Source organism: Xenopus tropicalis, chromosome 2 (genome assembly GCF_000004195.4).
Source record: "Xenopus tropicalis strain Nigerian chromosome 2, UCB_Xtro_10.0, whole genome shotgun sequence".
Classification (NCBI taxonomy): domain Eukaryota; kingdom Metazoa; phylum Chordata; class Amphibia; order Anura; family Pipidae; genus Xenopus; species Xenopus tropicalis.
This window is the reverse complement of record NC_030678.2, coordinates 166,601,651-166,625,089: the sequence shown is the minus strand read 5'-3', so window position 1 is coordinate 166,625,089 and position 23,439 is coordinate 166,601,651. Positions and strand designations below refer to the sequence as shown.

General features: G+C 46.8%; 1 protein-coding gene across 6 annotated transcripts in view; it reads left to right on the top strand.

The window, feature by feature from the left end:
* Nucleotides 1-23,439, top strand: part of fat3 (FAT atypical cadherin 3) — a 334,300-nt gene that overhangs the window by 33,903 nt on the left and 276,958 nt on the right. For all 6 annotated transcript variants that reach the window (XM_031897341.1, XM_031897340.1, XM_031897339.1 and 3 more), the window contains exon 2: nt 150-3,464. In XM_031897341.1, the coding sequence (XP_031753201.1) occupies nt 167-3,464 (3,298 nt within the window). In that variant the 5' untranslated portion in view covers nt 150-166. The remainder of the gene's footprint in view (nt 1-149; nt 3,465-23,439) is intronic.

The window sequence follows — 23,439 nt, the reverse complement described above, 5'->3', positions numbered from 1 at the left end:
GTTAGATAACCTAGTTATCATGTAATATTCTAGATTGTTAAACAGCAGTTATTGTTGGTGACCAATAAAATTGGAAATGAAACTGAATTTATTTGTCTGAAACTCACGATTCTAAAACTGAATTTGTATATATTTTTTTTTAATTGCAGGATGAAAACATGAGGGAATGGCTATGAAAATGGACATCTTGGGAGGCACAGTGGCCTCTCATTCCAGCATTGGCCTGTTGTTCCTAAATCTGCTTTGCCACCTCTGCCTATGCGATGGTCTCCAAGGATCCTCGGCTCAGATCTTTCAGTTTACCCACCCCGTTTACAATGCGACGGTTTACGAGAATTCGGCTGCAAGGACCTATCTCAACAGTCAAACCAAAATTGGCATTAAGTTAGCCAACATTTCGTGGGATATCAAATATAGGATCATGTCAGGGGACGAGGAAGGGTTCTTCAAAGCAGAAGAAGTTGTCATTGGAGACTTTTGCTTTTTAAGAATTAGAACAAAAGGTGGGAACTCCGCTATACTGAACAGAGAAATCCAGGACAACTATTTATTAACAATAAAGGCTTCGGTGAGAGGAGAAGACCTAGAAGCTTGGACAAAAGTAAGTGTACAAGTCTTGGACATGAATGACTTAAGACCTTTATTCTCCCCCACAACATACTCTGTGACAATAGCAGAAAGTACTCCAATACGGACTAGCATTGCCCAAGTTACAGCCACCGATGCCGATATTGGATCCAATGGGGAATTCTATTATTATTTCAAGAACAAAGTAGATCTGTTCTCTGTTCATCCCACTAGCGGAGTCGTGTCACTGAGCGGACGTTTGAATTATGATGAAAAAAACAGATACGACCTGGAGGTCTTGGCTGTAGACCGTGGCATGAAACTGTATGGGAACAATGGCGTCAGCAGCACCGCTAAACTCTACGTTCATATTGAACGTATTAATGAACACGCTCCCACAGTCACTGTGGTGAGCCACATTCCTTCAGTTCTTGACACTGATCCAACCTATGCCGTTGTTACCATCGATGACGCTGACGAGGGAGCTAATGGTGAGATTGAAGCCATAACGATACTAACAGGCGATCCACTAGATCAGTTTATATTGGTCAAAGAGGGAAAATGGATTAACGAGTATAAAATAAAACAAAAAGCTCCCATTGAATGGGACAGTTTTCCATTTGGCCACAACATTACTCTACAAGCAAGAGACAAAGGATCACCTCAAAAGTTTTCCGACATTAAAAAAGTGCATATCCCTAGCCCCAAAAAAGATGTGGAGAAGTCTAAGTTTGAAAAAGATGTCTATGAAGTTACAGTCAGTGAATTCTCCCCTCCTGGAGTTGCAGTAGCGGTGGTGAAAGTCCAACCCGAGCCCATCTCTGTGGAATACAGTATATCTGAAAGTCAACACTCGGAATATTTCAAGATCAATGCCAGGACAGGATTAATTACCACCGCTCGCCATCTAAACATCTATGGGATAGACAAATATGAACTGGAGGTCAAACAAAAAGGCAACGATGTGTCAGCTCAGGTCATTGTGAGGTTGGAAGATGCCAATGATAACATTCCAGAGTTCCAACAAGCCTTCTATGAGGCATTTGTCAATGAAAGTGTTCCCGTTGGCACTAGCGTTTTAACGATTTCAGCCTTCGACAAAGACTTAGGAGAAAACGGTTACATCACCTACAACATTGCAAGCTTGAATGTGCTGCCATTTACCATAAACCAGTTTACTGGAACAATTAGTACGTCTGATGTTTTGGATTTTGAATCCTCTCCCGAAAGCTACAGGTTCATTGTGAGAGCATCGGACTGGGGGTCCCCATACCGCCACGAGAGTGAAGTAAATGTTACCGTACATGTAGGCAACGTTAATGACAATAAGCCATTGTTTGAAAAAGTAGCTTGTCAGGGAGTTATACCTTTTGACTTTCCAACGGGCGGGCACATAACTGCCGTCTCAGCCATAGACGTAGATGAACTGGAACTTGTTAAGTATAAAATCATTTCTGGAAATGAACAAGGATACTTCTACTTAAATCCAGATTCTGGGGTTTTACAGCTTAAAAAATCTTTTATCAACTCTGGTCTGAGAAACAGTAACTTTGCCCTGAGGATCACTGCGACTGATGGTGAAACCTTTGCAGATCCTATGTACGTTAATATAACTGTTGTACATGGCAAGGTATCTTCTAAGAGTTTTATTTGTAAAGAAACCAGAGTGGCCCAAAAATTAGCTGAAAAACTTCTGAAAAAAACCAAAGCCAACGCCAAGTTGAATTATGAAGATAGTTTGTTCGATTACTACTCTATAAACAGGCAGCCTCCTCAGTTCGATAAATCCTTCCCTTCAGATGTGTCTGTGAAAGAGGACCTTCCTGTGGGATCTCCCATACTTCTCATCAGAGCCACCGATGCAGATTCTGGGTTTAATGGAAAGGTTCTTTACACCATATCTGATGGCAACATGGACAGTTGTTTCAACATTGACATGGAAACTGGGCAACTCAAAGTCATGATGCCGATGGATCGAGAAACCACTGATAGGTATATACTTAATATTACGGTTTACGATTTAGGTAATCCGCAGAGGTCTTCATGGCGGTTGTTGACCATACATGTCAACGATGCAAATGATAACAGCCCGGTGTTCTTAGAAGGAAGTTATTCAGCTAATACTTTAGAAAGTACTAGTATAGGGACGGAATTAATTCAAGTTGAAGCTCGAGATAAAGATCTTGGTCCAAATGGGGAGGTGACTTACTCGATTTTAACAGACACAAACAAGTTTGCAATTAACAGCTCGAGTGGGGTTGTGTATGTAGCAGACCAACTGGACAGGGAGCTGGTTCCAAACTACACCTTGAAAATTGAAGCAAGAGACAAAGCAGAAAACGGGCAACAATTATTTTCGGTGGTTACTCTTTCAGTCTATCTAGACGACGTCAATGATTGCGCCCCAGTCTTCATACCTTCTAGTTACACTGCTAAGGTTCTTGAAGACCTTCCTGTTGGAACTGTCATATCATGGTTTGAAACTCAAGATCCCGACCTTGGCCTTGGAGGCCAAGTACGGTACTCTCTGGTAAACGACTACAACGGAAGGTTTGAAATCGATAAAACCAGCGGCGCCATTCGCTTGAACAAAGAGCTGGACTACGAGAAGCAACAGTTCTACAACTTGACAGTGCGTGCCAAGGATAAGGGACGCCCCGTGTCTCTCTCGTCTGTCTCGTTTGTGGAAGTGGAAGTAGTGGATGTTAATGAGAACCTCCATACCCCTTACTTTCCTGATTTTGCTGTCACTGGATCTATAAAGGAAAACTCTCGTATTGGAACGAGCGTTTTGCAAGTTGTGGCCAAGGACGAAGACAGCGGGAGGGATGGCGAGATACAGTACTCCATACGAGACGGGAGTGGCTTGGGGCGCTTTAGCATCGATGAAGAAACTGGTAAGTGCTTTAAAAAGGTTTAAGAATATTTCCATTCATAAGGCTGGTTTTTATCCTCAGAATTGTTTGATATTCACAATGTGGAGCGGCTATGTTTGCCAGTAGGCGTAATGCTACAGTGCTTGGAGTGTTGTGAGAGCAAACATAAGGAACATTAATAACAATGAATCAGGATTAAAGGAAAGCTGTCATACATGGTCTATCTAATCTTATTTGCTTGAACGCGGCCGTAAGTACTGTGGTTTCTGTTCCTTGCATTTGGTTTATATATTTCCATTTTGCTGATTCGATCTTTTCCGTCTTTATAATACATTTCTTTAAAAAATTCAAGACGGGGGTATCAATTTGGGATTGGCGAGGATGGATGATGAGGTTGAACTAGGAGTGGGCGGTCGTTCCAGCTGATGCCAGAGACTGGTGTTTACAATAGTTTTAAGTTTGACATCCCTATTGCACAAATATGTGTGTGTCTATTGTTTTTTTCTTGTCGTAAGTAAGACCAAAGATTGTTATATCATGAAATAATGCCCCCCCCCCAAACTAGAACATATCAAAGAATTGAAACAGTTTTCAGGATCATTTGGCTTTGTTTACATCTCGTCTACTTTGGGTGTTTACTATTTACATAAAGATAAACAATAGAGGATTATGTAGTAATATGTAAGGAATTTAAGCCAAATCAGTATCTGAATTTGTAGCAGCCAATCAGAAATAAGTTACATTATGAAAGCAAATCTGCTGTGTTGAACTAATCCAATCTTTGGCCATGTTTCATTATCCCCTTTGTGCCTTTTTAAGTTAAAAAGGATTCTTGGCAATTGTGGAATTCTAGTTCACAGCTTGAAGTCATTAGACAGTAGTGACCGTCCTTCCCAGTACTTGTCGGTGGGGCAGGTTTGGGCCGAAAAATGGGCAACCACTTTGGGCACAGAACGGCATTCACTAATGCCGGGGAACTAATCCAGGTGCAAACTGGGATTCAATTAGTCTATGTCGGCTTACACCAGCTTACACCCTTGTGGAATGTGCCAGCATCTACAGATTGCTAGTCCAGGTCTGGCTCCCAATGACTGATATTGGGGTTGGTGGGGTAGTGTTCCCCAACCCCACTGCCCTCCTGATGTCAGCTGAGGGGACAGGGCAGGTTTAGGTCTCCAGGTCCCTTCTTAACCCCAGACTAGGTCAGGTCATTTTGTAGTTTCCCCAGAGCAGTACCGGACATAATTGCATCAAGAGAATCATCCATTTGGGTCCTCAATGATGCCAAAATTATGGGAAAAAACATGGCAGATAAGACTTGAGGTCCTTAACAAATGGAAGTTTTAAGTCACTTTGGGCATCTTAGGAAGAAGCATGGCAAGTTAAGCGTCTTTGCCCATTGTCCTTGCCCACTGACCACCACTTAATGTTTATTTGAAAGATGCTGGTGCTGCCAGGCTAGAATCATCTGGTGCCAGGCTAGAATCATCCGGTGCCAAGCTAGAATCATCCTGTGCCAGGCTAGAATCATCCGGTGCCAAGCTAGAATCATCCGGTGCCAGGCTAGAATCATCCGGTGCCAAGCTAGAATCATCCTGTGTCAGGCTAGAATCATCCGGTGCCAGGATAGAATCATCCGGTACCAGGCTAGAATCATCTGCTGCCAGGCTAGAATCATCCGCTGCCAGGCTAGAATCATCCGGTACCAGGCTAGAATCATCCGCTTCCAGGCTAGAATCATCCGGTGCCAGGCTAGAATCATCCGGTACCAGGCTAGAATCATCCACTGCCAGGCTAGAATCATCCGGTACCAGGCTAGAATCATCTGGTACCAGGCTAGAATCATCCGGTGCCATGCTAGAATCATCTGGTACCAGGCTAGAATCATCCGGTGCCAGGCTAGAATCATCCGGTGCCAGGCTAGAATCATCCGGTGCCAGGCTAGAATCATCCGGTGCCAGGCTAGAATCATCCGGTGCCAGGCTAGAATCATCCGGTACCAGGCTAGAATCATCCGCTGCCAGGCTAGAATCATCCGGTACCAGGCTAGAATCATCCGGTGCCAGGCTAGAATCATCCGGTACCAGGCTAGAATCATCCGGTGCCAGGCTAGAATCATCCGGTACCAGGCTAGAATCATCCGGTGCCAGGCTAGAATCATCCGGTGCCAGGCTAGAATCATCCGGAAACTTATGTGGCTGGGCAACGGAGGGGGCTTATATTCTATATGAAAAATTATATTTACTGTACTTTACAGTTAATTTGTCGGAGATAATTAGAAATGGTAAATAGGAATATATTCATTATACACATGTGATTATCTCCGCTTTCTCCTAATAAGCACATTGTGTAGGTTGCGCGCCAGTCCATTCATCATGTGCTGAGTAAGCTCGCTAGCTTGGGCGCCTGCCTCTTAAGATAAGTGCGAAAGGCATTTGGCAATATGATCTCAGCCTCTCGAAATCATTTGTGGCTTGCTATTGGCCGGCTGCTTAAACACCTCTGAATAATGAATCTCCTGTCTCGTTACAGTGAGAGTCACAGATTGAATGGCCGTGCCTGACAGCGCCGCTTATTTACCGTTTGTTTACTTGGGGCGCTCATTATGAAGTGGCCATCGATTTCAGGTTAAAGGCTTTTCCCGCTAATCCACATGTGTCGCGGGTTATTGGCTCGGGCAATTAATGATATGCTGTGGCCAGCGGGTTTCTATTACCTCTTTGGGTCGTATTTCTAAGCAATGTCCAAACGTGCCACGGATTTGCTATTGGAAATGGATAACGTGTGTACCAGGCTAGAATCATCTGCTGCCAGGCTAGAATCATCCGCTGCCAGGCTAGAATCATCCGGTACCAGGCTAGAATCATGCGCTTCCAGGCTAGAATCATCCGGTGCCAGGCTAGAATCATCCGGTACCAGGCTAGAATCATCCACTGCCAGGCTAGAATCATCCGGTACCAGGCTAGAATCATCTGGTACCAGGCTAGAATCATCCGGTGCCATGCTAGAATCATCTGGTACCAGGCTAGAATCATCCGGTGCCAGGCTAGAATCATCCGGTGCCAGGCTAGAATCATCCGGTGCCAGGCTAGAATCATCCGGTGCCAGGCTAGAATCATCCGGTGCCAGGCTAGAATCATCCGGTACCAGGCTAGAATCATCCGCTGCCAGGCTAGAATCATCCGGTACCAGGCTAGAATCATCCGGTGCCAGGCTAGAATCATCCGGTACCAGGCTAGAATCATCCGGTGCCAGGCTAGAATCATCCGGTACCAGGCTAGAATCATCCGGTGCCAGGCTAGAATCATCCGGTGCCAGGCTAGAATCATCCGGAAACTTATGTGGCTGGGCAACGGAGGGGGCTTATATTCTATATGAAAAATTATATTTACTGTACTTTACAGTTAATTTGTCGGAGATAATTAGAAATGGTAAATAGGAATATATTCATTATACACATGTGATTATCTCCGCTTTCTCCTAATAAGCACATTGTGTAGGTTGCGCGCCAGTCCATTCATCATGTGCTGAGTAAGCTCGCTAGCTTGGGCGCCTGCCTCTTAAGATAAGTGCGAAAGGCATTTGGCAATATGATCTCAGCCTCTCGAAATCATTTGTGGCTTGCTATTGGCCGGCTGCTTAAACACCTCTGAATAATGAATCTCCTGTCTCGTTACAGTGAGAGTCACAGATTGAATGGCCGTGCCTGACAGCGCCGCTTATTTACCGTTTGTTTACTTGGGGCGCTCATTATGAAGTGGCCATCGATTTCAGGTTAAAGGCTTTTCCCGCTAATCCACATGTGTCGCGGGTTATTGGCTCGGGCAATTAATGATACGCTGTGGCCAGCGGGTTTCTATTACCTCTTTGGGTCGTATTTCTAAGCAATGTCCAAACGTGCCACGGATTTGCTATTGGAAATGGATAACGTGTGTTCTGCCGACTGGGTTTTATAGCAATAAATCAAAGGTAAAGGAGGTCTGTTCTGGTTTCCACCACGAATGGGTTCGGAGCAATGAATGCTGCGGTTTTTAAAGGCAACATAAAGCGGGCTTTGGAAATTGCTTTGCTTTAATTGTCTCCGTTATCTGTGGCATCAAAGGCAGATCTGGGCTTTCATTTCGTGTCATTATACTGAATGAATATGGGCCTGATGCCTTGCCTGGGGCACAAGTGGCTCCTAATTTTGTTAATGAACACAAATAGGTTGATAAATGTTGATGTATGTGCAGAATAATGTGCAGTATCTCCACATAGGGTTGGGTGTAATTATATCAAGTTATTCAAGTGGAAGTTTGTGTTTAAATTAACGTCAGTATGTTTCAGGTGGAAGTAACTGTCTTCATTGGGCATCTGGCTCTTTGAAATGTTGGGCAGCCATAGGGTTGTATGCAGGCTATCCCACAATCCCCCGATAAGTCATTATCCCACTGCTACTATAGGCACCATCTCTCCCTACTATACCTGCTATCCCACAGCCCCAGTCCCTTCCCAGAGGCTATTATCCCCCCACTGCTACTATAGGCACCATCTCTCCCTACTATACCTGCTATCCCACAGCCCCAGTCCCTTCCCAGAGGCTATTATCCCCCCACTGCTACTATAGGCACCATCTCTCCCTACTATACCTGCTATCCCACAGCCACAGTCCCTTCCCAGAGGCTATTATCCCCCCACTGCTACTATAGGCACCATCTCTCCCTACTATACCTGCTATCCCACAGCCCCAGTCCCTTCCCAGAGGCTATTATCCCACTGCTACTATAGGCACCATCTCTCCCTACTATACCTGCTATCCCACAGCCCCAGTCCCTTCCCAGAGGCTATTATCCCCCCACTGCTACTATGGGCACCATCCCTCCCTACTATACCTGCTATCCCACAGCCCCAGTCCCTTCCCAGAGGCTATTATCCCCCCACTGCTACTATAGGCACCATCTCTCCCTACTATACCTGCTATCCCACAGCCCCAGTCCCTTCCCAGAGGCTATTATCCCCCCACTGCTACTATAGGCACCATCTCTCCCTACTATACCTGCTATCCCACAGCCCCAGTCCCTTCCCAGAGGCTATTATCCCCCCACTGCTACTATAGGCACCATCTCTCCCTACTATACCTGCTATCCCACAGCCCCAGTCCCTTCCCAGAGGCTATTATCCCCCCACTGCTACTATAGGCACCATCTCTCCCTACTATACCTGCTATCCCACAGCCCCAGTCCCTTCCCAGAGGCTATTATCCCCCCACTGCTACTATAGGCCCCATCTCTCCCTGCTATCCCACAGCCCCAGTCCCTTCCCAGAGGCTATTATCCCCCCACTGCTACTATAGGCACCATCTCTCCCTACTATACCTGCTATCCCACAGCCCCAGTCCCTTCCCAGAGGCTATTATCCCCCCACTGCTACTATAGGCATCATCTCTCCCTACTATACCTGCTATCCCACAGCCCCAGTCCCTTCCCAGAGGCTATTATCCCCCCACTGCTACTATAGGCACCATCTCTCCCTACTATACCTGCTATCCCACAGCCCCAGTCCCTTCCCAGAGGCTATTATCCCCCCCACTGCTACTATAGGCACCATCTCTCCCTACTATACCTGCTATCCCACAGCCCCAGTCCCTTCCCAGAGGCTATTATCCCCCCACTGCTACTATAGGCACCATCTCTCCCTACTATCCCTGCTATCCCACAGCCCCAGTCCCTTCCCAGAGGCTATTATCCCCCCCACTGCTACTATAGGCACCATCTCTCCCTACTATACCTGCTATCCCACAGCCCCAGTCCCTTCCCAGAGGCTATTATCCCCCCACTGCTACTATAGGCACCATCTCTCCCTACTATACCTGCTATCCCACAGCCCCAGTCCCTTCCCAGAGGCTATTATCCCCCCACTGCTACTATAGGCACCATCTCTCCCTACTATACCTGCTATTCCTTTGCTACTATAGATACCATTTCCTCTCAGCCTTCAGGTCCCCTTTTTAGCACAACAAAGGATTTGTCCAAATTGTTTTTAGTGTAGTTGCCCTTGACTGGACCACATCCTAAAGGTCATAACTATAGATATTTGACTGTATTGTTTATTTTTCACACTTTCATCCAGACGATCAGAGAGTATTCATATGATGTTTATCTTAACTAGCCTTCAGGCTGCCCCATATCCATTGCTTTGGGTCTCCATCTCTCCCTACTATCCCACAGCCCCAGTCCCTTCCCAGAGGCTATTATCCCCCCACTGCTACTATAGGCACCATCTCTCCCTACTATACCTGCTATCCCACAGCCCCAGTCCCTTCCCAGAGGCTATTATCCCACTGCTACTATAGGCACCATCTCTCCCTACTATACCTGCTATCCCACAGCCCCAGTCCCTTCCCAGAGGCTATTATCCCACTGCTACTATAGGCACCATCTCTCCCTACTATACCTGCTATCCCACAGCCCCAGTCCCTTCCCAGAGGTTATTATCCCACTGCTACTATAGGCACCATCTCTCCCTACTATACCTGCTATCCCACAGCCCCAGTCCCTTCCCAGAGGCTATTATCCCCCCACTGCTACTATAGGCACCATCTCTCCCTACTATACCTGCTATCCCACAGCCCCAGTCCCTTCCCAGAGGCTATTATCCCACTGCTACTATAGGCACCATCTCTCCCTACTATACCTGCTATCCCACAGCCCCAGTCCCTTCCCAGAGGCTATTATCCCCCCACTGCTACTATGGGCACCATCCCTCCCTACTATACCTGCTATCCCACAGCCCCAGTCCCTTCCCAGAGGCTATTATCCCCCCACTGCTACTATAGGCACCATCTCTCCCTACTATACCTGCTATCCCACAGCCCCAGTCCCTTCCCAGAGGCTATTATCCCCCCACTGCTACTATAGGCACCATCTCTCCCTACTATACCTGCTATCCCACAGCCCCAGTCCCTTCCCAGAGGCTATTATCCCCCCACTGCTACTATAGGCACCATCTCTCCCTACTATACCTGCTATCCCACAGCCCCAGTCCCTTCCCAGAGGCTATTATCCCCCCACTGCTACTATAGGCCCCATCTCTCCCTGCTATCCCACAGCCCCAGTCCCTTCCCAGAGGCTATTATCCCCCCACTGCCTACTATAGGCACCATCTCTCCCTACTATACCTGCTATCCCACAGCCCCAGTCCCTTCCCAGAGGCTATTATCCCCCCACTGCTACTATAGGCACCATCTCTCCCTACTATACCTGCTATCCCACAGCCCCAGTCCCTTCCCAGAGGCTATTATCCCCCCACTGCTACTATAGGCATCATCTCTCCCTACTATACCTGCTATCCCACAGCCCCAGTCCCTTCCCAGAGGCTATTATCCCCCCACTGCTACTATAGGCACCATCTCTCCCTACTATACCTGCTATCCCACAGCCCCAGTCCCTTCCCAGAGGCTATTATCCCCCCACTGCTACTATAGGCACCATCTCTCCCTACTATACCTGCTATCCCACAGCCCCAGTCCCTTCCCAGAGGCTATTATCCCCCCACTGCTACTATAGGCACCATCTCTCCCTACTATCCCTGCTATCCCACAGCCCCAGTCCCTTCCCAGAGGCTATTATCCCCCCCACTGCTACTATAGGCACCATCTCCCCCTACTATACCTGCTATCCCACAACCCCAGTCCCTTCCCAGAGGCTATTATCCCCCCACTGCTACTATAGGCACCATCTCTCCCTACTATACCTGCTATTCCTTTGCTACTATAGATACCATTTCCTCTCAGCCTTCAGGTCCCCTTTTTAGCACAACAAAGGATTTGTCCAAATTGTTTTTAGTGTAGTTGCCCTTGACTGGACCACATCCTAAAGGTCATAACTATAGATATTTGACTGTATTGTTTATTTTTCACACTTTCATCCAGACGATCAGAGAGTATTCATATGATGTTTATCTTAACTGGCCTTCAGGCTGCCCCATATCCATTGCTTTGGGTCTCCCTAAGGAGCACTAGGCAGTCTGGGAATGTATATTGTCCTTTACTATAAGGTAAAAGACTATAATAATAATAATAATAGAGCCATCATATTTTAAACCTTATCAAATTTGATTGGCCGCTCTGAAACCCATCACATCCACTGTATATTCATTTCTCCAATTACATTATCCTCTAGACTTTTTCGATGGGAGCTGACTTTTTAAGAGATTTTCTGTAGCGCTGCGGATTGTATTTAATATTACTTGTGGCGTTCTCTGTTATTAACCCGACAGTCTCGCTGACGCAGATCTCTCCTTGTGCCGAAATGAGCCTCTAACTCAACGCAGATGTTCTCCAAGGCTACATTATACATGAGCAGTGTGAAAATATTGTGTTACCTTCCAACATATCATTTCATGGCTTCTGTCAGCTCGTTTTGCACTTTCTTATATAAAACCCCCAAATTATTATTTTTCTTTTTTTGACCCAATTCTCAACTGAAAACCCAGACTGCTGGTGTTGTATTTTATTTTCTATATATATATATATTTTTTTTTTTTTTTTGCAGTGTTTGATATTAAACTCTTTATAAACCAGATTTAAGGGTTAAAAACTATACGGGAGTGAGAAAAATAATAACCAAATGCTTTGCTGTAAAATGAAAAACAGCTTGTGAATAAATCATCAAAGTGGAATTGGAGAGCTACTGTTATTAAATAACAGACGTAATTACGCTCAGTCCGGGCTTTGGTTTATGAATGAGAAGCAGTGAAGCTGAAAGCAATTACTTTCTATATATTCTCTATGTTTTAGTACCTGGCGTGCAATAACGGCTGGGATAGTGTGGGTCAGGTAGCTGCACCCCCATCCGACCCAGTGGGACCGGCACAGTAAACAACTCCATATGGTCTCACAAATTGCAATCAGATTAGTCACGTGATTGGGCATTGATGGATACATATAGTTTGCTCCATGTTGTATTAAACCTTTTGGACTTTATAAGTTTTGCAGAAATAAGAAACCTGCGGTATTGATTTTTTAGGGATTCGGATTTGGTTTTTGGCACTTGGATTCGGAAAAAAAAGACAGAATCTTGGCCGATTCCCGAACCGAATCCTGGAGTCAGTGCATCTCTATTTGTTATATAACAGGAGAATAGCAGAGGTACCATGGTTAGCATTGCTGCTATGGTGAATTCTAAGAAGAAACCTCATTACTCTTACGTTTGTATTGTCTCCATGTTTGAATTCTGGATGAGGGGTATAGTAGGGAGAGATGGTGCCTATAGTAGCAGTGGGGGGATAATAGCCTCTGGGAAGGGACTGGGGCTGTGGGATAGCAGGTATACTAGGGAGAGATGGTGCCTATAGTAGCAGTGGGATAATAGCCTCTGGGAAGGGACTGGGGCTGTGGGATAGCAGGTATAGTAGGGAGAGATGGTGCCTATAGTAGCAGTGGGGGGATAATAGCCTCTGGGAAGGGACTGGGGCTGTGGGATAGCAGGTATAGTAGGGAGAGATGGTGCCTATAGTAGCAGTGGGGGGATAATAGCCTTTGGGAAGGGACTGGGGCTGTGGGATAGCAGGTATACTAGGGAGAGATGGTGCCTATAGTAGCAGTGGGGGGATAATAGCCTCTGGGAAGGGACTGGGGCTGTGGGATAGCAGGTATAGTAGGGAGAGATGGTGCTTATAGTAGCAGTGGGGGGATAATAGCCTCTGGGAAGGGACTGGGGCTGTGGGATAGCAGGTATAGTAGGGAGAGATGGTGCCTATAGTAGCAGTGGGGGGATAATAGGCTGTGGGAAGGGACTGGGGCTGTGGGATAGCAGGTATAGTAGGGAGAGATGGTGCCTATAGTAGCAGTGGGGGGATAATAGCCTCTGGGAAGGGACTGGGGCTGTGGGATAGCAGGTATAGTAGGGAGAGATGGTGCCTATAGTAGCAGTGGGATAATAGCCTCTGGGAAGGGACTGGGGCTGTGGGATAGCAGGTATAGTAGGGAGAGATGGTGCCTATAGTAGCAGTGGGGGGATAATAGCCTCTGGGAAGGGACTGGGGCTGTGGGATAGCAGGTATAGTAGGGAGAGATGGTGCCTATAGTAGCAGTGGGGGATAATAGCCTCTGGGAAGGGACTGGGGCTGTGGGATAGCAGGTATAGTAGGGAGAGATGGTGCCTATAGTAGCAGTGGGGGGATAATAGCCTCTGGGAAGGGACTGGGGCTGTGGGATAGCAGGTATAGTAGGGAGAGATGGTGCCTATAGTAGCAGTGGGGGGATAATAGCCTCTGGGAAGGGACTGGGGCTGTGGGATAGCAGGTATAGTAGGGAGAGATGGTGCCTATAGTAGCAGTGGGGGGATAATAGCCTCTGGGAAGGGACTGGGGGCTGTGGGATAGCAGGTATAGTAGGGAGAGATGGTGCCTATAGTAGCAGTGGGGGGATAATAGCCTCTGGGAAGGGACTATGGCTGTGGGATAGCAGGTATAGTAGGGAGTGATGGTGCCTATAGTAGCAGTGGGGGGATAATAGCCTCTGGGAAGGGACTGGGGCTGTGGGATAGCAGGTATAGTAGGGAGAGATGGTGCCTATAGTAGCAGTGGGGGGATAATAGCCTCTGGGAAGGGACTGGGGCTGTGGGATAGCAGGTATAGTAGGGAGAGATGGTGCCTATAGTAGCAGTGGGGGATAATAGCCTCTGGGAAGGGACTGTGGCTGTGGGATAGCAGGTATAGTAGGGAGAGATGGTGCCTATAGTAGCAGTGGGGGGATAATATCCTCTGGGAAGGGACTGGGGCTGTGGGATAGCAGGTATAGTAGGGAGAGATGGTGCCTATAGTAGCAGTGGGGGGATAATAGCCTCTGGGAAGGGACTGGGGCTGTGGGATAGCAGGTATAGTAGGGAGAGATGGTGCCTATAGTAGCAGTGGGGGGATAATAGCTTCTGGGAAGGGACTGGGGCTGTGGGATAGCAGGTATAGTAGGGAGAGATGGTGCCTATAGTAGCAGTGGGGGATAATAGCCTCTGGGAAGGGACTGTGGCTGTGGGATAGCAGGTATAGTAGGGAGAGATGGTGCCTATAGTAGCAGTGGGGGGATAATAGCCTCTGGGAAGGGACTGGGGCTGTGGGATAGCAGGTATAGTAGGGAGAGATGGTGCCTATAGTAACAGTGGGGGATAATAGCCTCTGGGAAGGGACTGTGGCTGTGGGATAGCAGGTATAGTAGGGAGAGATGGTGCCTATAGTAGCAGTGGGGGGATAATAGCCTCTGGGAAGGGACTGGGGCTGTGGGATAGCAGGTATAGTAGGGAGAGATGGTACCTATAGTAGCAGTGGGGGGATAATAGCCTCTGGGAAGGGACTGGGGCTGTGGGATAACAGGTATAGTAGGGAGAGATGGTGCCTATAGTAGCAGTGGGATAATAGCCTCTGGGAAGGGACTGTGGCTGTGGGATAGCAGGTATAGTAGGGAGAGATGGTGCCTATAGTAGCAGTGGGGGATAATAGCCTCTGGGAAGGGGGTGTGGCTGTGGGATAGCAGGTATAGTAGGGGGAGATGGTGCCTATAGTAGCAGTGGGGGGGATAATAGCCTCTGGGAAGGGGGTGTGGCTGTGGGATAACAGGTATAGTAGGGAGAGATGGTGCCTATAGTAGCAGTGGGGGGATAATAGCCTCTGGGAAGGGACTGGGGCTGTGGGATAGCAGGTATAGTAGGGAGAGATGGTGCCTATAGTAGCAGTGGGATAATAGCCTCTGGGAAGGGACTGTGGCTGTGGGATAGCAGGTATAGTAGGGAGAGATGGTGCCTATAGTAGCAGTGGGGGGATAATAGCCTCTGGGAAGGGACTGGGGCTGTGGGATAGCAGGTATAGTAGGGAGAGATGGTGCCTATAGTAGCAGTGGGGGGATAATAGCCTCTGGGAAGGGACTGGGGCTGTGGGATAGCAGGTATAGTAGGGAGAGATGGTGCCTATAGTAGCAGTGGGGGGATAATAGCCTCTGGGAAGGGACTGGGGCTGTGGGATAGCAGGTATAGTAGGGAGAGATGGTGCCTATAGTAGCAGTGGGGGGATAATAGCCTCTGGGAAGGGACTGGGGCTGTGGGATAGCAGGTATAGTAGGGAGAGATGGTGCCTATAGTAGCAGTGGGGGGATAATAGCCTCTGGGAAGGGACTGGGGCTGTGGGATAGCAGGTATAGTAGGGAGAGATGGTGCCTATAGTAGCAGTGGGGGGATAATAGCCTCTGGGAAGGGACTATGGCTGTGGGATAGCAGGTATAGTAGGGAGTGATGGTGCCTATAGTAGCAGTGGGGGGATAATAGCCTCTGGGAAGGGGACTGGGGCTGTGGGATAGCAGGTATAGTAGGGAGAGATGGTGCCTATAGTAGCAGTGGGGGGATAATAGCCTCTGGGAAGGGACTGGGGCTGTGGGATAGCAGGTATAGTAGGGAGAGATGGTGCCTATAGTAGCAGTGGGGGATAATAGCCTCTGGGAAGGGACTGTGGCTGTGGGATAGCAGGTATAGTAGGGAGAGATGGTGCCTATAGTAGCAGTGGGGGGATAATATCCTCTGGGAAGGGACTGGGGCTGTGGGATAGCAGGTATAGTAGGGAGAGATGGTGCCTATAGTAGCAGTGGGGGGATAATAGCCTCTGGGAAGGGACTGGGGCTGTGGGATAGCAGGTATAGTAGGGAGAGATGGTGCCTATAGTAGCAGTGGGGGATAATAGCCTCTGGGAAGGGACTGTGGCTGTGGGATAGCAGGTATAGTAGGGAGAGATGGTGCCTATAGTAGCAGTGGGGGGATAATAGCCTCTGGGAAGGGACTGGGGCTGTGGGATAGCAGGTATAGTAGGGAGAGATGGTGCCTATAGTAACAGTGGGGGATAATAGCCTCTGGGAAGGGACTGTGGCTGTGGGATAGCAGGTATAGTAGGGAGAGATGGTGCCTATAGTAGCAGTGGGGGGATAATAGCCTCTGGGAAGGGACTGGGGCTGTGGGATAGCAGGTATAGTAGGGAGAGATGGTACCTATAGTAGCAGTGGGGGGATAATAGCCTCTGGGAAGGGACTGGGGCTGTGGGATAACAGGTATAGTAGGGAGAGATGGTGCCTATAGTAGCAGTGGGATAATAGCCTCTGGGAAGGGACTGTGGCTGTGGGATAGCAGGTATAGTAGGGAGAGATGGTGCCTATAGTAGCAGTGGGATAATAGCCTCTGGGAAGGGACTGTGGCTGTGGGATAGCAGGTATAGTAGGGAGAGATGGTGCCTATAGTAGCAGTGGGGGGATAATAGCCTCTGGGAAGGGGGTGTGGCTGTGGGATAGCAGGTATAGTAGGGGGAGATGGTGCCTATAGTAGCAGTGGGGGGGATAATAGCCTCTGGGAAGGGGGTGTGGCTGTGGGATAACAGGTATAGTAGGGAGAGATGGTGCCTATAGTAGCAGTGGGGGGATAATAGCCTCTGGGAAGGGACTGGGGCTGTGGGATAGCAGGTATAGTAGGGAGAGATGGTGCCTATAGTAGTATAAGAGCTTGATCTAATATACTGTATGTGTATTTATAGCCATAGGATGATGAAAATAGAGGCAATTTCCAATTTGCTTACTGATCTGACCCCGTATATATCAGCTACACAATCACAGGGGCATTACAGAGAGTTCCGTTGGCTACTAGTTTCCAGGCATCTAATGTAAAAGAGCTGTCGGTAATGGAAAATCTGTGTTTGCCAGGGAGGTAGCTCAGCTAATCAGCAAACCTCATTCATCTGGCAAAAGAGGTCCCTGAGGGATGGAGATTTAGGGAGACTGCAGCTAAAAAAACAAAAAATAAATGACAGATGTTTGTTATTCAGATTTAGCAGCAGTGTAATCACGGTTACAAGGATAACCTTACTTTCTCCTTAACTGATTCTAATTTTCAAATAAACAGAAGACAAGATGCTCAGATCCACAGTCTGGCCCTTCTGCAACCCCAAGAGTGGAAACCTTAAAGCTCTTTAAGTTGGCAGCAACCAATACAACATCCATTAAATGCTACTGAGAAACAGTATTTAGCACAAATCAGCAGGAACAGCCCCCTAAGTTTGCTCATAGCCTGTACAGAGAGATACCATAAAACGATGGCAAATAGAGATTCCCCTGTACTAAGCACAATTCAGCAGGAACAGCCCCCTAAGTTTGCTCATAGCCTGTACAGAGAGATACCATAAAACTATGGCAAATAGGGATTCCCCTGTACTTAGCACAATTCAGCAGGAACAGCCCCCTAAGTTTGCTCATAGCCTGTACAGAGAGATACCATAAAACTATGGCAGCATAGGGATTCCCCTGTACTAAGCACAATTCAGCAGGAACAGCCCCCTAAGTTTGCTCATAGCCTGTACAGAGAGATACCATAAAACTATGGCAAATAGAGATTCCCCTGTACTAAGCACAATTCAGCAGGAACAGCCCCCTAAGTTGGCTCATAGCCTGTACAGAGAGATACCATAAAACTATGGCACATAGGGATTCCCCTGTACTAAGCACAATTCAGCAGGAACAGCCCCCTAAGTTTGCTCATAGCCTGTACAGAGAGATACCATAAAACTATGGCAGCATAGGGATTCCCCTCTACTAAGCACAATTCAGCAGGAACAGCCCCCTAAGTTTGCTCATAGCCTGTACAGAGAGATACCATAAAACTATGGAAAATAGAGATTCCCCTGTACTAAGCACAATTCAGCAGGAACAGCCCCCTAAGTTTGCTCATAGCATGTACAGAGAGATACCATAAAACTATGGCAGCATAGGAAATCCCCTGTACTAAGCACAATCCAGCAGGAACAGCCCCCTAAGTTTGCTCATAGCCTGTACAGAGAGATACCATAAAACTATGGCACATAGGGATTCCCCTGTACTAAGCACAATTCAGCAGGAACAGCCCCCTAAGTTTGCTCATAGGCTGTACAGAGAGATACCATAAAACTATGGCAGCATAGGGATTCCCCTGTACTAAGCACAATCCAGCAGGAACAGCCTCCTAAGTTTTCTCATAGCCTTTACAGAGAGATACCATAAGCAATGACAGTATAGATTTTATTCTGTACTAAGCCAATTTCAGCAGGAACTGTACAAAGATACCAAACAATTATTCCTGCATAAATATACTTTTGCCTTTATTATTGTACAATTTTTGCCAATATAAATCAGGTGGATATTCCCCTATTTTCTGACTGTGGAATATATACACCCAATACTTTGCTTAGGAGATGTTTTTTCAGCCGTTTGACAAGTGAAAAGACTCCCAGGAAACTAAACCGTTAGGAAAAAGTGAATGTTATCAGATCTCCCAAGATGTGCCGCGGGCCCCTGGGGTGAGCCCTACAATGTAAACAGCAGTCACGGCTCCACGCATTGCTGGCTCTCTCCCATTTTTAGCCCAGAGTGATATTTTCATTTGAAAGCCCATCTACCCTGCAGTCTGATTTAATTTTTTCCACCTCCTTTCATATGTGTTCTGTATGACGGAAATACAGTGCAATGTGTCTTCATGGTTCAGCTCCCATTGCTAATAATAGCTGTATCCTTGTGAGTGTATCTGTTCCCTGCTGCCTCTATACGTCTATAGCCACTCTCTACCAACAAGAAAACTCAGTGGTTTTTATATAATGTATTATTTGTTCATTAAAGGGGAAATAAAGGCATTTTGAAAGTATCAGATATTCTCCTCTACCCAACTGATCCATCAAACTACTAATAGGTCTTTCCTCCTTCCTCTATACCTTCATTCATACAGCAAGGTTGGTGGCTGCCATATTGGGAGAGCTTCTAAAGGTGTGACCCTCAACCAAGAACATGCACAAGACCAGGTGGTCTTTCCGTGAGCATGTTGCAACTGTGATATGACGCAGATGAACATGGAGGCATATGGAGTAACTGGGGAGGATGGTTTTTGCAGGGGCCCTCTACTCTGTAGGCTTTATGTCTCCATTTTCATTTATCCAATAGAAAGCAAAGGCCACAAAGTCCCAGGGCTAGGGCAGCAAAGAATTGGCCACGGCATGTTGTCCACTGGCCGCAGTTTCACCAAGGACGTCCAAGTGTCCTTAATTGCTGGAGGTTGGTGGAAGTCACCTGGAGGTAGTGCAGTCTACAGGGGGGCAGGGAGGTATGAGCTGTGTGGGGTTCGAGGGGATGTTGGGTTTGAGCAGGGAGGGAGGGGTTCACAGATGGGACTAGGGGTGCACAGATTTTAAATTCAGCCCTGGTAGGACCTGCAGTCACAAGCAACTGAAACAATGGGCAATGCTGGGGACCCTGGTCAGGATGCACATATTTAATGATCCCCTTAATCAGTGATCCCCAATCTGTGGCTCAGGGGCAACATGTGGCTCCCCAACCCCTTGGATGTTGCTCTCAGTGCCCCCAAACCAGGTTATTTTTGAATTCCTGACTTGGGGGCAAGTTTTGGTTGAATAAAAACAAGATTTCCTACCAAATAAAGCCCCTGTAAGCCAATAGGGTGCATAGAGGCCCCCTAATAGCCAATCACAGCCCTTATTTGGCTCCTCCATGAACGTTTATGGTGCTTGTGTTGCTCCCCAAGTCTTTTTACATTTGACTGTGGCTCCCGAGTAAGAAAGGTTGGAGATCCCTGCCCTTAACTGTGAACCAAGACAGATCCCAGAATTACCCATCTATGTGCTATTGAGCTTATTCCCACATAGACAAGTCCACTGAAATGCTTCTTAATTCTGACACGGGTCGGAAGTTTTAATTTGTACTCCTCTACTGCGACTGCAGGAATAGTCAACATCCCACCAACATAAACTAACAGTCACAACGGTCTATGACCTGTTATTTACTTTATTTTCAGAAAAAGTAAAATGCTTTTTTTTATATATACCCCCCCCCCCCGCTCAGATCGCTTCCTAATGGCTTTCTGATTTGATATTTTTCAGGCGACTGACTTAGCTTAAACTTGATGGTTATTCCAGTAATTGGGTTGTAGCAAGAACACAGTCTTTTACGGCACCGTTTCCAAGATTAAAATTCTGTCACTGCTCAAGATAAATGAAGAGTAAATTACTCCCTGAGATGTTTAATATAATAGCATTGTATGTGTTATCTGTAATTAGTTTCGGCTTCTCTGTAACTCATTTGGTTGCTCTCCAGAATTCTCTAGAAGACCAGGTAGAACAGTGCCAACGAATGGGCAGCGGGTCATGGGCAATAGGAGGCGAGATGGCTATTACTGTGTCATTAAACTTTGGGCACTTCTAGAACAAAACAAAGATTCAATGAGATATTCAAAGTGATATTTTTTGCCACTCCCCCAGTTGACACAAGACACACCCATGCCCAGCCTATATGGGACCGTGGTTTTGTAGATTTTGTTTTCTTTTACCAATTAGTACATGCTTAGGCAAGCAATATGGCAGCTACAACTTGAATGAATGCAAATATGCAGAACTGTAAAGTATTATACACATAGATAGTCCAGCTGCGTATGGGGCAATGGGTTCAACCCAACGTATATGGCCAACTTGAACAGTATATTTAATAATAAGCTCAAGTAAGTGACAGCAGCATAGAACATGTACCGGGAATCAACAGAAAAGAATATGGGGGGGCTACTGGGGGCATATTTAGTGGGCACAGATCCCTGCTAAAGGACTGTGGTGGCCCTTTTTTCTCTTCCTTGTGTTCCTATGGTTACTGTGCTCTTAAATACTTCTTCTTTTCAATATTGTGTAGCCTATGACTAAAGGTGGCCATACATGGGCCGATTGTAGCTGCCAATAACGGTCCCTTGGACCAATTCGGCAGCTTGTTGGCCTGTGTAGGGGCAGGAACGAGGGGCATGCCCGACCGATATCTGGCCGGAAATCGGGCCATTGCTCCCGTTATAATTCGATCGTTTGGCCCCAGGGCCTGAATTCTCCCGATATCGGCCACACATAGGTGGGGATATCGGGAGAAGATCCGCTCGCTTGGCGACCTCAATAAGCGAGCGGATCTTAACGTGTATGGGCACCTATAGTGCCTTGGAGCACAAAACGCGTAAGGCTTTTTTAAAAGACACTTCAGTTTCTACTGCCCTTCACTTGGGCCTGAGTGCCTTCTCATCTTTTCATAATTGGTTAAATCCGCTCCCCTTGGCTGTAGGTTTGGGGCTTGGCACCCAAACCAACATCTCTACTGATGAGTGTATACTATTCAACATTCTTGGGGGTTGTTATCCTTAGAACTGTGGTGGCCTTGGGTTGTTATAGAAGTCCAAAACATAAGGTGGAGTCTTTTTAGCCCAGATCCGGTTGTCATGGTCCTCAGCTCATCAAAACATTTCCCTTTGTTCATAGGATGTCATTGTTGCCTACGGATCTATTGAATGCTCCTGGATCTGCCTTCAGTCATGAGTCTTATAACTTGGCAGCAGCAGCAAGCGCCGGGAATAATGCATCCTGTGATATCTCATGTTGGGCTTCCAACAGTCAGGCCTTCAGGTCTATATTCAAAAAAGCATTAGCCATAAATTAGGAAACAATAGAGTAATGGCCGGATTGACTATAGTGCATTTCCTCATAAATGTCATGGCGTTACATGAGAAAGCACTTCCATTTTACTGCTCTTCCAATAAATGTTGTTATGTGCAACACGAGGAACCTGCCCCACTTTATATCATCTGGATGTGTGAGAAAATAAGCATTTCCAGATTTATGGGCTCAGTCTAATTTGTAAGAGTATTTTTGATAGAATATTTATTAGCCACGAGTGATAATGCATATCCGTCATTGTGTTGCCTGCCTCTCGTCATTCCATTATATTGAGTGTCTGTGGTCGGGCACATTAATATATGTGGTTTTAGGGAAGGAGTTTATGAACCTTGGGCACCGCTACAGACACTGTTACTCCCAGCATCTGAACATCAATGTTTTTTTACATATAAGCAACATTTTTTAATTCTAGGAAGACAGGAACAACAGTATTTCACCATAAAACATTATCATACTTGTAGTCAGCTCTTTATTATGGCTTCTTAATGGCTCCGTTTTTGAATGGAGGAGAGTTGGCAATTGCCATGGGCCTCCATTTGCAGCTCCATAGAGGATCCCCTTACATCTGCTGATCCCCTTACATCCCCATGCATTTGGCTGAGCGAGCATTTGTGTCCAAACTCATCCCCTCTATAGTGACAGATTAGGCAAAGAACCCTACGTTGCATATAGGCTGCTGTTATCCAGTCTCTAATAGAGCCATGCTATTTCTCAGTGCCTACAGGCGGTTATACACTGTCTGATCCTCTGTGCCATCAAACTGATCACCCAAAAGGCTTATCTGAATATTGTGCAAGTCAGGGGGTGGGAGATATATACATGCCTCTCCGAGCCTTCCCCTCCAGCAGTGCCATAACTTCTGCACCCTTCTCTGTAGCTTAGGGTACAACCAATGTTGACTCCAAAGGATTCACATTTAAGCTGCCAGTTCAAGTCCTTCAGACCAATTTGGCCGCTTATCTGCCCATGTATGATACCCTCCGACAGGTCCCCCTGACCAATATCTGGCCATATTGAGGGTAAGATTTGTTTGGTGACCTCGCCAAATGAGCGAACCTTACTATGTATGGCCATCTTCACACTTGTGATACTATGTAAGCTTGTTCTCCACCCCATTCCCTAAACATCCCACTTTCCTTCTCCTTTTCTTCACTATATCATACCTTGCAACACCAGTCACTTTTAGGCTTGATAAAGGGCCCAGTGAAGCCCAAAATGTTGCTTTTCTCTTGCTGTGGACATTTTTTTTTCTAATGTTGATTGTAAATGCAGCTTCAGATTAGGCAATGAACCCTTGGTTGCATATGTTCTTTATCATTCAGTCTAGGAATCAAGCCGTGCTAGTCTTCTCCATCCCGTGCTAGTCTTCTCCATCCCACCCCTCATCAATATAGTACTGCTGAATGCCAGTAGCTCTGTAATTATGGGGGGAATATAGGCCTGTGCTCTATGTCCATGGTAGGATTCAAAGGTTTAAAAACAAGGC